The following is a 17,606-nucleotide window of genomic DNA, read 5'->3' on the forward strand; positions in this document are numbered from 1 at the left end:
GCCAAAACCAACATGGCCCATGTGGAAGGGGGCCTTGACGTTGTTTACCACTTGGCCCTGCATCCCAAGCTGACGGTCGGCTTCCACTCTCTAAAAACATACCTTCAGTGAAGGCAGATGGTCAACAAATAGCGATGCTAGAGCTTGGTGTGAACAAATCTTGACCTACTTTCACACCTTTGGGACGACTCTCGCAAATGCGAGAGTAATGACCCCGGGGAGGGCCCCATTGGTTTTAGTAGGTTGCATGTTATTAAAAAAATTTAAATTTTTTTTTTTTTTCAATTCGCTTTTGCCCAAATTCGATAAAATTTCAATATTTTTTAATGAGACTAACTCTATGTGAAAGATATAACTCAGTGTTTGTTGAATATATTGGATACTAAGTAAAAAGACCTCCATGAACAAAATTGGGAAAATTGCACATAATATCTCGGTTCGGAATACTAGCCAAAATGACTTCATTAAAATTGAAATAACTCCATCAGTTTTCAATATTTTTTCAAGAACTTTTTGGAAACGATTAAGAATTGCATTTCAAGCTTATTTTGGGCAACAATTTTTGATGTAGGCCTCCAAGGAGATAGGGATATATTAAAGTATATTGTAGGTATATTAAAGTATATTAAAGTATATCCCCGGGTCATAATCGGGAAAAATCCTACCTTTTTATATACTTTAATATGGTTGTGCCCCCCCCCCCCCCCCCCCCAATATCTTATTTATCGTAGTATTTATTTTCATGGCATTTACTTTCATGGTATTTCATGGTATTTCTTTTATCCGTGTATCTCTTAATTAATATATAATTAGTGAACATTTCCATTTTTCAGCGGTTCATTTCTCCGTGTTTCTACTCTTCACACGTATAAATATAATTACTCCTAATTTAAGGTTGTTCTATACCTATACATCTGTTATTACCGGATAAATACGTTACATTTCACATTTCAAATTTCACTTTAAATCTCGCTTTACATTTCGCTTCTTTGTCCGTACTCAATTTATTCCTCTTTTCACAGAAGAGGAAACATATAATGAGGGCGGTGGGTGCGGAATCGAACTATTAGAGTATTAGCCGTTTCCCGCACATATTCTCACTAACAGCCGTTTTCCGTCTTTCGCAGCTTTTAAACCGTAACCGGATGTTGAAGCCGGGACCGAATTCAGCCGAATATCCAAAATGTTGGGTAAAACTAAAAGGACGCCAAATTTATTTGCTGAGTAGATTACCAGTAAAACATCCCAACACGAGGATTGCACTCTTACAAGTCACAGCTTTGGGACATCATTGCAAAGTACTGATACCCTATTAGAGGTATTGTAGGATTGTCTCCATTTGTAGAATGCAAATTGCTGATACCATAACTCGATAATGGGTAAAAGGGGAGAAGGAATCCCACTTTCCGGCATTCCGTTCTAATGTGATCATTGTTGATGTAGAAATAATCTGGGGATTGTTTAGAAATATCAGTTTGTTTTCATCTAGGATTGTTTCAAATTGTGTATAAATTTTCTTTGACATCTGATATTCGTACTGGCTACTAGTTTATACTTTATTCCTGACAGTACTGCAGCTGTACTAATAATATTGGCCCGTCTCCGCTGATTACTCCAAACAAGCACACATTTCTCTGCAACTGTACTGTTCTAGTGCTGCCTGCTAGAAGGAATCCAGTTCCTACCCTCATTCCACAAATATATTAGCCTTCCTGTTGTTCCCTTTGCTGTAGTTTAGTGAGTATTAGAGTTCGTTGCTATAGTGATCAGTTTGTTGCTATAGTGATCAGTTTGTTGCTATAGTGATCAGTTTGTTGGTATGACTACAGAGTATATACCACTCTCCATCCAAGATAAGAATCAGCAAGTGAGAATGAAAGGACACAATCACACTGTTACGACAGTGCTGGTTCTGGCTGAGGAGCTTGAGGATGATGAGAAGGAACTCCGAGAGTATTACGAGGAATTGTTGAGGTGAGTGTTAACGATTAACCAGATAGTAACCTAGTGACCAGATAGTAACCTAGTAACCAGATTGCTTTGCATGAAATGTTACCTAGCACCTCAGAGAGATCTCAGCCCTGACCAAGAGCTTATTATACATGACGGTGAAGTGTTGAGATATGAATTGTGTGTATTCCAAGGGAGAAAGGTGTGAAGCTACAGGAGGTAGAAATAGAGGAGGGACTGAAAGTGGTGCTAGTGGAGTCTGAGTGGGAGCTGCTGGGCAAACAAGCAGAGGAATCGAAACTTAGCACGCCAACTGTTGCAGATACATACGAGGTGAGTGTTACTTAGTAACTTAGAAACCAGATAGTTACCTAGTGACCAGATAGTTAGTTACCTTAGTTGCCTAGTAACCACGAGTTAGTTTCTTGCCGGTTATCTACTAGAAGAGAGATCACACAAAGATATCAATAGTTTATTTATATATTGGAATGAGGATCCCCAAAGTAGACTAATATTAAAAGAGGATATTTAATTAAATAATAATTCTTTCAGGGGATTATATATTATATTATTAAATACTTGAAAGCCCGTGGTCACACTATGCAACTTTTATTTGTTTACCTAATTTGCACGTGGGCGGTCGTACAGACATACAAAAACAATTCTTTGAATTATAATATAGATTTGATATTAAATTTCAACTAAACTATTACGGGATCTTGAGATATTTCTAGGAGTATTCCTAACTTCTTGATGTAGTGCAAATTAGGGGATCACACTCGTCACCTCCAAATAGAATTATTGCAAGAGCAAGAATCACCTAGTTCACGATTCGGAAATTCCTAATGATATGTGCTTGTGTTTAAAATCCGTCAGCAATCTAACCCCCCCTACCCTAAGATGAGTAGTGCTTGTTTACCCAAAGCTGGTTGTTTTGACACATTTACCAATGTCGCGTGTCCTATTAACTGAGGCAGCACAAGAACTAATGGTTGTAATGCCAACGTCCAACCTACGGAATAAGAACAATTCTAATGCCCAAACAAACCACTAATAGACCAGTTACCCAAGTTTGTGTAAAATTTACACTAAATTACTGGCAGTTTGTCTTAAGGGGGCAGGGGGGTCTTTATGAAATTTCTCTCAAAATTGATTTTATAGTTGTTTCTAATAGAGGGGAGTGATATCTATCTGCTACTTTTGGTCCCATGGAAAAATATTGTTCCTAGAGGAAATTATTGGCGGTCAAAGGTCAGCGCTCATGTGTAATTGTATTGCGCTAGCGATTTTCAATCACGCGCCCTGAAAATCGAGTCTAAAAATCTATCTTCTCCTACATTTTTTGAGCAATCACCTTGAAACTTTCAGGATATGTTCTAAGGAGCATTTAGAAACTTTTGCTCGTTTTAGAATTTCGAGATAGGCCTTTAAACATTTTTAATTCCATTTTGAAAATCTTGGACCTGGAAAAATCGTCAAAAAAAGAGATCCAAGATTTTCAAAATGGAATTAAAAATTTTTAAAGGCCTATCTTGAAATTCTAAAATGAGCAAAAGTTTCTAAATGCTCCTTAGAACATATCCTGAAAGTTTCAAGGTGATTGCTCAAAAAATGTAGGATAAGATAGATTTTTAGACTCGATTTTCAGGGCGCGCGATTGAAAATCGCTGGCGCAATACAATTACACATGAGCGCTGACCTTTGACCGCCAATAATTTCGTCTAGGAACAATATTTTTCCATGGGACCAAAAGTAGCAGATAGATATCACTCCCCTCTATTAGAAACAACTATAAAATCAATTTCGAGAGAAATTTCATAAAGACCCCCCCCCCTGCCCCCTTAAGTAAGACCATAGTACTATGGTTGTATTACTACAATGCTAAACTATATACTACTATAGTATATAGTTTAGTAATGATTACAACATTACATTTATAATTGAGTATTATGTAACGCGATGGAAATATTTTAAGCGGGTAATATCCTGTCCAAACCCAGGATACATAACATGAAGACGTTGTTGTAACTTTGTATGAAAAGCATTAATATACTATATAGTATACTATATTCCACTACTCCAGATGCAATGTGTAAACCAAGACGGAGTTCTAGAACTTTATGTCATATTTTGTTTTTGTTTAAAAGTACAGAGCCTCATCACACTTCTACTTCCAATCTTTTACTTTCTGTTTTATACTTAATTGTAGTAGTTTCGTACTCTCATTGACATGTACTCTATTTCTGAACCAGAAATAGTAAAGAAAAAACTCTGGTGACCTAATTTTGTTTCCGTTTTAATTTAAAGTTTCAATTCTGAGTTTTCTTTCGGATAAGTTCAGAATTTATCGTTTTATGTAGACTGATTCTTCCTGTTCTAACAATGAACCGGATCAGACTGTTAAGTGTTAACCCCCCTCTGTTGATAACATTATTCAGACGATAACGCGATTATTCATTCTTATTGCACCTACAGAATGTGCAAATTGCAATATTCAATTTCAGGTGTAATTGTATCTGTGATAACACTAAATATCACTGCTCTGTCATGATCAGAATACTTAAGTTATTTAGTTATTTTTAAACCTATGACATTATACACATTCAAGATCTAAGAACGTTAAAATATTAATAACAGCCTCAAGATAATCGAGATAAAAAAGTTAAAGTTAGATGCTACCACACACCGGGTGTCTTGATATATATTTTATGGTATATATGAAATATGATACCTAGTTTAACGAACACTTAAATTGATTTATATCACCATCTGGGACACAGGTATTTATAATCGAAATCATGTATAAGAAAGAGATGTGGGATGTGAGCCAGTATAATAGTGTCTGGTTTCTGTGTGCTTTGAATATTACCCTCTTGGTAACCTTAATGCTTCTTTTTAAACACATAAACTTGTCACTAACAAAGTTAACAGTTACATAATATAATAATATTTAGGTTTGTTGTGTCTATGTTAGGTTGATAATTATGAAGTGTTGGAACTCCGAAATAGGTTAAATCTAATCATCAGTGTCCCGTTAGGGCGCTATTATGGAGAAGAGAGGTCAATTCAGACTAAGCACTAGATAATGTATTTGAGTTTACAGTTATCTGCGTGTGTTGAATATTGTACACTACATATTTAGCATACATATATCCTACATAATTCAGCTGTTGAATAGTATTGAGCCCCTTTATGTTTAGCACCCTTTTTTCTTAAATTGTTAGAGGTTCGTCAATAATCTGCTTATTACATGACCAGATGTTGTAAGTAAGTTCCTAGAGGGATCAAGATTAGGCTGGTAATTACATCAGAACTTTAAAAGGAATATTTAGCGGCGTAGTTCACGGCGTATTATTATTATTGATCATGATATATATACATATCACCGGAGACTCGCGGGCGGAACAAAATATTGCACGCGCACGCGCGTGCAATATTTCATATGTCCCCGAGGGCGCTAGCCCGAGGAGGACATATTTTCGTATAGCACGGAGGGCCCATCGGGCCCGAGTGCTATACGATTTTTCCGCCCGCAGGTCGAGGTGATGTGGATTATATCCACCAGCGGGCGTATTACAGTTAATATATAATTTTATAAATAAACAATGGAGCTTGTATAAAAGTCAACTCTAGAAAAGGTCACCACTAATTGTTGTAACCATGGTAACACGTCATTTGTTCAATGTAAGCCAATCATAAAGGGGTGTGTCGTATATAGGGGCTGGAGATGCACTGCATTCCTGGGCCGTGGGAATAATGAATGTAATGTCAGTGACGATGAATATCAATAATATAGGGTGACCGATTATAGTGCTGATGTCTATTATGTAGTGTGTTATAATAACTTTGATATAACTCAAAGTATCATGTCATCTGCTCACGAGCTGCATGATCCTACCGGACACAAAAATAAAATGTATATATAGTCAGTGTAATAAGGAATTTCACAAGGAGACGATACAGAAACTGAAAATATTTTAGAGAACTCCGGGCTATATTGCTACTGGTCAAATTAAATGTCACTTGTTAACGGGCTATATCATGAGCGGGCTGTAAAGATATCGGGCCCTTTTACAGCGGGCTGGTGAGAGCCCGCTATGCGAAAAAGCGCACGCTGGTGGATATATATACATATCACCGGAGACTCGCGGGCGGAACAAAATATTGCACGCGCACGCGCGTGCAATATTCAGCGTATTACAGTTAATATATAATTTTATAAATAAACAATGGAGCTTGTATAAAAGTCAACTCTAGAAAAGGTCGCCACTAATTGTTGTAACCATGGTAACACGTCACGTGTGTCGTATAACTATATAGGGGCTGGAGATGCACTGCATTCCTGGGCCGTGGGAATAATGAATGTAATGTCAGTGACGATGAATATCAATAATATAGGGGGATTATAGTGCTGATGTGTATTATGTAGTGTGTTATAATAACTTTGATATAAATCAAAGTATCATGTCATCTGCTCACGAGCTGCATGAGCAGCCCTACCGGACACAAAAATAAAATGTATGTAATATAGTCAGAGTTGAAAAATACGTGAGATAAATTTTTTTCAGTGTAATAAGGAATTTCACATGGAGACGATACAGAAACTGAAAATATTTTAGAGAACTCCGGGCTATATTGCTACTGGTCAAATTAAATGTCACTTGTTAGCGGGCTATATCATGAGCGGGCTGTAGAGATATCGGGCCCTTTGACAGCGGGCTGGTGAGAGCCCGCTATGCGAAAAAGCGCACGCTGGTGGATATATATACATATCACCGGAGACTCGCGGGCGGAACAAAATATTGCACGCGCACGCGCGTGCAATATTTCATATGTCCCCGAGGGCGCTAGCCCGAGGAGGACATATTTTCGTATAGCACGGAGGGCCCATCGGGCCCGAGTGCTATACGATTTTTCCGCCCGCGGGTCGAGGTGATGTGGATTATATCCACCAGCGGGCGTATTACAGTTAATATATAATTTTATAAATAAACAATGGAGCTTGTATAAAAGTCAACTCTAGAAAAGGTCGCCACTAATTGTTGTAACCATGGTAACACGTCACGTGTGTCGTATAACTATATAGGGGCTGGAGATGCACTGCATTCCTGGGCCGTGGGAATAATGAATGTAATGTCAGTGACGATGAATATCAATAATATAGGGGGATTATAGTGCTGATGTGTATTATGTAGTGTGTTATAATAACTTTGATATAAATCAAAGTATCATGTCATCTGCTCACGAGCTGCATGAGCAGCCCTACCGGACACAAAAATAAAATGTATGTAATATAGTCAGAGTTGAAAAATACGTGAGATAATTTTTTTCAGTGTAATAAGGAATTTCACATGGAGACGATACAGAAACTGAAAATATTTTAGAGAACTCCGGGCTATATTGCTACTGGTCAAATTAAATGTCACTTGTTAGCGGGCTATATCATGAGCGGGCTGTAGAGATATCGGGCCCTTTGACAGCGGGCTGGTGAGAGCCCGCTATGCGAAAAAGCGCACGCTGGTGGATATAGGTTATTATAGGGTGTGTACGTGTACGATATTTGTGGCATTCGATGAGGAATGATTACTCAATTTCTACATGAACAGCACTCGCTTCACAGTGGTTAGTGGGTTATGTTCGCAGTGTAATGTGAATGTTATGAGATCATGCTGGATATATTAGATTTTCCTGGACGATGAACCGGATTTATTATTTCACTGTCACTTGTGCGTTGCTCTTTATCCATTCTTTGTTCTTCTGATCCTTTTTCTTGCCTGACTTTGTAAACCTAGTTACATTATGATCATGTAACTCTCATCAGAGCAGTTACTTGATCACTGTCCAGTTTAATGTAAAAACTTTAAAAGACAGTCATTATTTTGTTCGTGATTTTATTCGAATCCAATTTGTTCTTCAATCGTACCGATTTTCAAGTTGCATTTCAAGTCGAAGCTATATTTCTTTATTCGTTAATATACCGATAAAAATTGTGTATATCTATTATCCGCTAGCTGTACACATAATTAAATAATCTGGTTATATAGTTAATAAAATAATCTAAAATCATTTATACTTTACACTCGTCTCGTCAGTTTATAAGTTCAAATTACTTTACGTTAATAATGTACCGCGGGTACATCACTGCCTGACAATTACAGTATATTCACCGTTTCTTTCTCGGAGGTGTACTATCTAAGAAACGGAATCCTGGTCACGTCCAATCGTACTATCTCGATCTATTTTTGTACGTCTCGTTGGTTTGATATTAGTTTGATTTTAACACTCGCAGTCATTTCTCGGTGGTTGATAAGAACTGCTTATGAAAAGACAATTTTTAACGAATCTTTATTAATATTCTAGTAAACACTGATAAAAGGAATTAACCGCTACTGAAAGACTATACCCGAATCCCTGGCTGAAGTCTTATCTACTCCCGAAAGAAGACAATCCTAGCAGAAGGCAGGTCTCAGAGTCTACTGTTGCCTAGCAACACACAGAGGAACTACAACTACAAGCCTCCAGGGGGAATGGCACTGTATCCCAATATCAACCTCCCTCTAGCAGAGATGATGTATGGGAGACAGAACTGGTCACTAGTTGTGCTCATTAATGCCCCTGAGGATGATCTTAGTGATAAAGGTGATTGGTTACAGTCTTATTTCACTATTTACTAAGTTATTTTGCACAATAATCCTAGAATATCTTTCAATTTTACGAGTATTTTATAAAGGTTGTTTCAGATACCGTTCTTTTCATTAAAGCAACTATTTCTATCACGTGTCACCATGGTAACACGTGACCATGCTATCACGTGTCACCATGTTAACAAGTGACTCCCCCAAGCTGCGGATCTAAAGCAAGAGTTCCTAGAAAAGCTAGACGAGAAGAAGCTAAAAAAGTTTGACTTTGATTTGGATGATTACAAAAAGGCTACTGCTATAGAAGCGGATATAGAACAACTAGCGGAGGCAGCACAACAACTAATGGTTGTCATGCCAACCAAGCTGGGATACAACACTGATTCCCTCGATCAGGTTTAGTGCAGTGCACACACTTGCAATTATAATAAATGTTATTTACTTTATTTATTTCGATAACTTATTACACTGCTAATAGCACGTTAGACCCTTATTTAGGGGATTATCTCCCAGATTTACCTTAATATCTTTGGATCTGATTTTAAGCATTGCCGGTTGGTGCTGATCTCCATAGTTATTAATGTACTTGCAGTAATGAACAGTAGTACTTGCAGTAATGAACAGCACCAGAGGCTTGCGTCAGATACTATTAACAGTGAAAGTTATTGTCTCTTTATTCGATCACATTCCACTATATCTAACCTAGGACTTTGCCGTCATAAAAGACGTTCACCAGTGGATGTCCAGAAGATCTATTTTGGTGACTAGAGTGACATCATTTTATTTTTACCGTGTCTTGGATGCTTTCCTCTTTGGTTTTATATAATATGTTTTCTCCTCTTTATTTTTCTACTGAAGGAAGTTGGGACTAACTCTAAAGTTGCGACCTGCGAAACCTGATGCGGAACAGGGATCTATGGAGATTGGAGGGGTTATCAATATCTAATGTAGATCGAACTTAGTTCCGACCTAGTAGTAGTAGTAGTTTATTTCAGCAACTCAACAATTTTGCAAGTATATAATACGCGGAGAGTTAATAAGGATATTCTATAAATCAAACATTAAATTTGAGCGTACGAACCTCTTGTAAGTTTTGAAGACAAACTAACACAACTTAATACCTACAGTTGTAAATATTCCATCGTGACAATTTCAATGAACTATTCAAATCAGTGCATGACATGTAAACTATAAAATACTACATTGTAATGAAGCACAGTATTGTGGTATCTGAAGAACGATTGTTATTCTGTGGAAAATATAATTAAAAAATTAAAAATAAATATTAGTATAAACTAATCAGGTGGAACATGTTTACAATTAATTCGTCAACAGAAGAAGTATAAAACCCAATGAAGCCCCCCGAATATTTCTAATTTTGGCAGTCCCTCAACTATTTGTTTTTTACAAATACATCAAAATAAACGATGCTATGCTATGTACTACACGTGACGATAATTCGTCATGCTTAGCAAAATGCGAGTTTCTTTCGCTTGTACATTGCTCCTTCATAATATCTGAGCTCAGTCTGAGGTTAACTCTTCACTTGTTGTCTGTAGCTAGTTAGTATTCCTTATAGTTATAAGGCAATGTTACCAAGGTAACTCTACCATATAAGGTTTTGTTTCTAGTTTTGTTTCTGTTTCTATTTGCTGATGACGGAACACGAGGATGATGAGTTGGAGGAGATCGTGTGCCAGAGTACAGAGCCTAAAACTGTTCCTTCCCCCGGATCTGTACCTCCTAAGGCTCAGTCACACGCTTTCGGTAAGTGTTTTTGTTATGCCTTTCTTTGTTATGTGTTTTTTAATCAAATACTAGTCGCACATTTTATCACATTTTGGCGAACGAAGAATACTTAAAGTCTATCACCCAGGGTTACCCCAATAATGCAAATGTATCACTCCTTGTCCAGGGCTAGGAATGTATGACGCAGAACAAGTGAACTACTCTAACCCGTCTGTAATTCTGTGTTGTCGGCAGAACACTAAGCCATTGTTGTTCCAGAGGAGAATGGAGTGGGAGCTAAACTTAATGAGGAAACACGGGGCTGACATTCAGTACCTCTCATCAGGTGAGGAAACAGTGTTCCATTTATAACCATATAAGGTAACAGTACCATATAAGGTAACACTACAATATAAGGTAACACTACCATATAAGGTAACACTACCATATAAGGTAACACTACCAAGGTAACACTACCTTATAGGGTAATATTACCAAGGTAACACTACCATATAAGGTAATAGAAGGTTGTTCCTCAGGTGCGGACACGTATGTCCTAATATGGTTCCCATATGAGTCCCTTGGTCGCACAGCAGAGGAGCGAGTGTTCGCTATGCCAGTTATCACCCCTGCTGATATCTTTACACCAGTTAGTATTCCTTAAAAGATATAATGTATTGCCTGTTATCACTAATGTCTTTACTCCTGAAGTAAGTGTAAACATTTAACTTTATTATCTTATCTCAGATAATACTCGCATACCAATTATGTGGTCTTAAAAAATACTTAATTTGTGCTTAATTTAAGTACGGATTATCCCACTGGGTTAACAAGCGCTAAATAAAGTAAAAGACTTCCATCACATGTTGTAGAAGGAAACAGCAATTTAATGCACCAACTATTGCTGACAGTAGTGAATTAGCCAGTAGTATTATAGCAACCATCATAACTACCTAGAAAGAAGCAGTAGGATACAGGATTGTGTGAAGCTGTGGTAATGGAGGAGGGGCCAGGGGGTTCCAATAGCTATATTCCCATTATCACAGCGATGGAAGCTGTTGTTCTTGTTGTTATGACATCGCTAAATGTCGAATTAATTTTAAATATATTTTGTTAGGCTACTAAAACAGAGACATCCCCAACTTGCTAATCTGCCTGTAGAAGACCACAGAAGATCACACAATACTAAAAGAGCCCCCCCCCCCCCCTGGCTCTTTCCCCTCTCCTGTGAATGCTAATTTCCTCAGACCCCATTTCCTGTTCATGTCAGCCTTGTTATTACTGGATTGAGATCTCAGTAATATTATAGCAGTGTGTGCTCTTGTAACCATGGTAACCTTGTTTGCTGCTCTTGTAACCATGGTAACCTTCTCTTGTTTGCTGTTATTTTCTGAATCTGTTGTCTTGAAGTATTTACTTCGTGTTTGAGGTTTTCTGACAGAAGCAAAACTAAGACAAACTAACAGTGACAAACACACACAAAAACAACAAGTCACACACAATATTTCACTACTGTAACAGGCCATTAACCCTACCATATAAGGCAATGGTAACCCTACCATATAAGGAAATAGTAACCCTACCATATAAGGCAATGGTAACCCTACCATATAAGGCAATGGTAACCCTACCATATAAGGCAATGGTAACCCTGCCATATAGGGCAACAGTAACCCTGCCATATAAGGCAATGGTAGCCCTACCATATAAGGCAATAGTAACCTTACCATATAAGGCAATGGTAACCCTACCATATAAGGCAATGGTAACCCTACCATATAAGGCAATGGTAACCCTACCATATAAGGCAATAGTAACCTTACCATATAAGGCAATGGTAACCCTACCATATAAGGCAATGGTAGCCCTACCATATAAGGCAATGGTAACCCTACCATATAAGGCAATAGTAACCTTACCATATAAGGCAATGGTAACCCTACCATATAAGGCAATAGTAACCTTACCATATAAGGCAATGGTAACCCTACCATATAAGGCAATGGTAGCCCTACCATATAAGGCAATGGTAACCCTACCATATAAGGCAATGGTAACCCTACCATATAAGGCAATGGTAACCCTACCATATAAGGCAATAGTAACCCTACCATATGAGGCAATTCTACTGCATGTTTACTCTTCCATATTACATGGTAATGCCCTGCTAGAAAGCAGGATCATTAATAGTTCGGTCATTGACCCACACTAGCACTAATGATTATTGATAACATAACAGAAACGTTCTATAGCTGCAAAATATACACAAAAGTACAAAATTTACTACATACATGATTTATAAATGTACACAGATGTACAAGTTACTTAATACATCATTTACTTGATGTATAATGTATAATGGCTCTGTAATAGTAATATAGTAATATAGATTATAGGGGGTATCGCACGTGACAGCAGACCCATTAGCTGCAGCTGATACAGAGAGCTCAATACACACAGTGAATTTGTGGTCGTTGTTTCAGTTGGAGCTTGTAGTATATCTTTATATATTATTATACTGTAATGGTCACTAATGGTCACTGTAATGGTCACTGTAATGGTCACTAATGGTTTACTGCTAGAGCAGCACGCTGTCTAACCTCCATATTGTTATTCTGATGCACTCTGTTTGTAGTTATCTTTATTGTTACTGTAGTTCCTTCACATTTATATTGTTTACAAGCTTACAGCTAGACCTATATCTCTATCCTACACAGCTAGACCTCTATCTCTACCCTATACACAGCTAGACCTCTATCTCTACCCTATACACAGCTGGACCTCTATCTCTATCCTATATAGTTGGTTATTTATCTTGATGCACAATGTATTACTCTAAGTTTCACGTGGTTCCATGTGTTGTCACTGAAATAACTGAAATTCATTTTAACAAACGAGAGCTCTCTTTTGTTTAATGAATAACTTGGTAATTACACTAACACACGCTCTAGTTGCTCGCTGTGCTATATCTAGTTTCACGTGATATTCTCCCACACGCTGGATTGTTAGCTCTGTAATGATGTAAACAACAGACACCTGCGCTATCGATAAGAGGAACTCTTCTTCTGTGTTTGCAGCAGAGCTAGCGATGTTGATAGTGATGTTATTATATCCGGGTCGTATATAGTGAGTTAGTTTTATTTAGAGGTGCATTATGTTTATTTTTGCTGCTGATTTATCTTTAAATTAATATCAACGTATCCCTATAAGCAACAAATCCTGATATCGTTTTCATTTGTAGCGAGCCTATCATTTGTTTGATGAATAACACAAGATAACAACAACTAATTTAACAGCTGTTAGAAGCTGTATTGGCGAATAGTTGTAGAAGCAGCTCTCGTTTCATGCTGTCTAACACACACTATATTTGAGAAGTGGTATGTGGTGTTAACTCTAAAGTGTCATTAGTAGAGGTAGTATCGTTCATGCAAGCAGTGTGTTTTCTTGTGAGCTACACCTCTATCCTACACAGCACCTCATTTGTAAGGTTCCTCATTTCCTGTTGTTAGGGTACTCATTTCCTGTTATAAACCCAAAGCCTAGTTCAAGCCTTGAAAGCTTTATCCTGATTCTCGACTTAAAGGTCTCGTCTAGATGATTTAAAAGATCCTCTTTTTGGCTTTGAACTAATTTCGTTCTCTTTGATGTGCTCAGAATAAAATGATCAGAAATTTACAGCGATTCCATAATTTGTAATCCAAATAAATGACGCAGCTAAGCAAGGCATGGACCAGCAAATTTATCTTATTCATCCTCAGCAATTAGTGTATAATTTTGACCGTCTGAATTTTCTCATACTCTTGACTGCTTTTTCGACCAATCATTTGTATGATGGTGGAATTATCGCCTGCACACTAATAAAACACCCATAATTCGACACCCAATTGTAGAGACTTCTTGAAGCACCATTATTTCTCTAATACTTGTCTCTTCTGGTTGATCCTTATAGATTGGTGCACTCCATATGATCACTGATCCAGGATACCAATTATTCCTCATCAAGTGTTAATCAGTCGACAATTTATTTTAATTCCAAGCCGCCTGATAATCTGAACACGGTAAATTGTCGGTACTGTACTAATTTGAGGTGAGGAAGGAGAGTAGCCTAGCAACAGAGAGAGTAAGAGGTGAAGGTAGATCGTCTTAAATGCTCTCTTGTCTGCTGTCTACAGCTGTCTAGTTTGTCCGTTTGTGCAGCTGCACAGCTGATTAGCTGAATTTAAGAGCTATATTTCCTGTAATATGGAGATAACTATGGAAATCATACTCTTTTTACACCTGACAGTGTCATAGAACAGCTGGTAATAAACGTATAATTGCTGGGATTATTTACTATCATACTTGGCGCTCTGCTTTGACAAGTTGAGTGTGTTGAATGTTGATCCTGATTTCAAATTGTTGGGAGATAATCCGGACTAAGTGGTCACACTCGGTTCCACCCGCTATATTCAATAAACGTCCCCCTTATCGGGCAATCAATAAAAACAACAATTTTCCAATTATCATAAGAACGGCTCACAACCAGGCTATCTTGCACTGACTGTTGACCAGCCTGGTTTCCTATTCACTGACCACTGGTACAATGAATACCTCAATACCTGTCCAAGTGGGAATTCTATGATTTAATAACGCAGAATACCTCCAGATTATACAGGCTGATAACCTCCTCTGCAGAGGTTATCCTGGTAAATGAAGTGAATCAGCTCTGTCAAATTCCTTTGTGAAGATTTCTCTTACTCTCTTAGTCTACACAACTACCAAGTGCTTTTGTTGTGAGCACTCCAAAACAATCCTCCCCGGGAATGTTATTATTTTTCTATTGTTCAGTCTGTAGGTTTAATTTGCATGGTATTCAATTTGTAAAGGTATAATGCACTCTCTATCTCTTCAGTCTCTGATGTTTTATTGTTAGATCGGCCACGTCCTGAAAAGTATTGTGTTGAATTCAGGAGATTATTCGTCCATGAATTGTTTGATTTTGAAAGTAATTTATTCGTTGGTAGATTTTGTCTGTTTTGGAGGATAGTAGGATTAAGGATACTCCCTCATATTACTCCTTCATAATATATTTGACTTTTGAGAGTGATAAAGCTATTAATCATTCGTTTCTCACAAAACATTTGATATTTCTGCTAGCACTACAGCGAAAAAAGTGCCTTTTCGCACTACTATCTCCAGAGAATATCTGGGAGATAAGAACCAAATCTAGCCCCCAAATCCAGCCCTTTTCCCGCTACTATCGTTCTAGGCTTACATTTCACAAAAACTTAGTGCTTATTGACTACCAGTATAATACCACAGTGATATGTGATTAAAAGATTGTTTACAAACAGTTGCCTTGTTTCCCGTAGTTGTTTGCTTTAAGACACCCTTTGTCCACTATTATTATCATGTAGGGGGCTATGGTCATGGTCAGCCTCCTATTCTCATGATTATATGTACAGTAAAACCCCGATTTACCGCGGACTTTGGGGGAAAGAAAACATCCGCGGTAAATCGGGGTTCGAGGTAAATCGGGGTTTTGTTTGTTTACATTATACATATGAGGGACCACATACAAAACTGGTATATCTGAACATATACCAATTTTGCGCAGGTAGCTCATAGTCTTCAGGGTGAAAAGGTGCATCTTTGGAATTTTTTTTGAACAATTTTGAAGAAATTTTTGAAAAAAAGTGAAATCTTATTTTTCCAAAACTGGTATATGTTACAATATACCATTTTAGCTTTTAACAATCATGAAAACAAAATGGTATATCTGCAGATAGACCACCTTCAAGAAACTTATCTTCAATAAAACCGGTATATCTATACACATTTTATAGACTTTAGCCAGCCCAAATGGTATATCTTCAGATACACCATTCTCAGTTAAATTATTTTATTTTTTATAGTATAGAAAAAATGGTATATCGTGAGATATACCAGTTTTGGTACAATTCTAGTTTTAACAAGAATTGCGCCCGTTGTTTCGTTTTGGCGGACGCTAGATTTCCGTTCACTATAACTATAAATATAAGCTCCAATCAGCTCACTTCATAATAATAATATTGATACACATCAGTACACTATACTACGCATGCCACGTACAAATTGGGCTTGGCCCGCTTATAACCTAATCATTAATTAATACTATACAAGTACATTGAAACACAGTCGCGCCGCGCATTCATTGACCACAGGTTATCTATACATCACATCTCCGCAAGCAATCCTCGCGCGCTGTACTGCGCGCTGGTTGTCATGGTAACGGACGGAAGGACAGATGACAACATACTCAGACCCGCCTACCGCTATCTCCAAAATCCACGTTTTTCTGCAAAAACGTCCATTCGTAACCTTTCACTATTGCCTTTTTACAAAAGGGTGAACGGAAAAAATGGTATATAGACAGATATACCATTTTTTAGAAGTGTTTTTTACACATGATATAGAATCTTTAAATCAGTAAAATGCATTTATCTCAAAACTATCAAAAACAGATATACCAGTTTTGCATGTGGTCCCTCATATTAAGATGTTAAGCCCTATTTGGGGGAGAGAGATGGCCGCGGTAAATCGGGGTTCGCGGTAAATCGGGGTCTTGCCGTACCCAAGGCCAAGTACATTCCCTGCTTTGTCACTTATATTAACTTCAATGCCATGTAATTATTGTAGACACTATATTGAATATTTTAGGGCGCCAATCATCTAACCTTTAGATAAATAACTGGTCCAATCATACCAAATATGCTATAATTGTACCTTGTACGCTGCTATCTCCATTCTCTCCTGATATAGAATTTTCTTTCATACTACATTCCCTCACTGAGTCACAGAGAGACAATAACAATATAACGATAACACTGAACTACAACACAAGGTAGTCTTATTAGCTCGATTGTTGTTTATCTTGTTCCGCGAAGGTGTATACAAACAGACAGACAAACAGACAAACACACGGTAATGTCACGTGTTTCATTTGAAGGAGGTGGTTACACTGCATGTCCTGAAGAGCTAGTAGAGATGACAGAGGAACCCGGTGAGAAGAAGGTGAGGAAGAAGGTGAGGGAGGCGGTTACAGAGCTAGACCTCCTTGCTGAGGATGTGGACAGGTTAGTGCTTGTTATTTCTTATCATACCAAAGGTAATGTTACCTTGGAAAATCCGTATAAGGTAATGTTACCTTGGAAACAACCATATAAGGTTATGTTACCTTGGTAATACAACCGTATAAAGTATGACCTCCTTACTGCTGATTGTTGTGGACAGGTAAGAAGCTTTTTTATCTCTTTTCCTTTCGAGGTTATC

At 37.7% G+C, this 17,606-nt stretch overlaps 2 protein-coding genes across 22 annotated transcripts in view; one reads left to right on the plus strand and one right to left on the minus strand.

The window, feature by feature from the left end:
• Positions 1 to 17,606, minus strand: part of LOC134818226 (uncharacterized) — an 83,835-nt gene that overhangs the window by 39,986 nt on the left and 26,243 nt on the right. The window lies entirely within an intron of this gene.
• LOC134818222 (anoctamin-7-like) overlaps positions 1 to 17,606 on the plus strand; it is a 64,322-nt gene that overhangs the window by 20,839 nt on the left and 25,877 nt on the right. For 4 of the 21 annotated variants that reach the window (XM_063827676.1, XM_063827677.1, XM_063827678.1 and 1 more), the window contains exon 1: positions 17,177 to 17,410. The exons of 7 other annotated variants lie outside the window; for them this stretch is intronic. In XM_063827676.1, the coding sequence (XP_063683746.1) occupies positions 17,262 to 17,410 (149 nt within the window). In that variant the 5' untranslated portion in view covers positions 17,177 to 17,261. Of the gene's footprint in view, positions 1 to 1,717; positions 1,975 to 2,144; positions 2,284 to 8,194; positions 8,590 to 8,793; positions 8,985 to 9,294; positions 9,349 to 10,098; positions 10,356 to 10,503; positions 10,663 to 10,814; positions 10,966 to 17,157; positions 17,411 to 17,606 lie in introns of those variants that run through there. 10 more of the 21 variants (XM_063827684.1, XM_063827685.1, XM_063827681.1 and 7 more) reach the window with 8 other exon arrangements.

This window comes from Bolinopsis microptera, chromosome 7 (assembly GCF_026151205.1).
Source record: "Bolinopsis microptera isolate Bmic1 chromosome 7, MBARI_Bmic_1.0, whole genome shotgun sequence".
Classification (NCBI taxonomy): domain Eukaryota; kingdom Metazoa; phylum Ctenophora; class Tentaculata; order Lobata; family Bolinopsidae; genus Bolinopsis; species Bolinopsis microptera.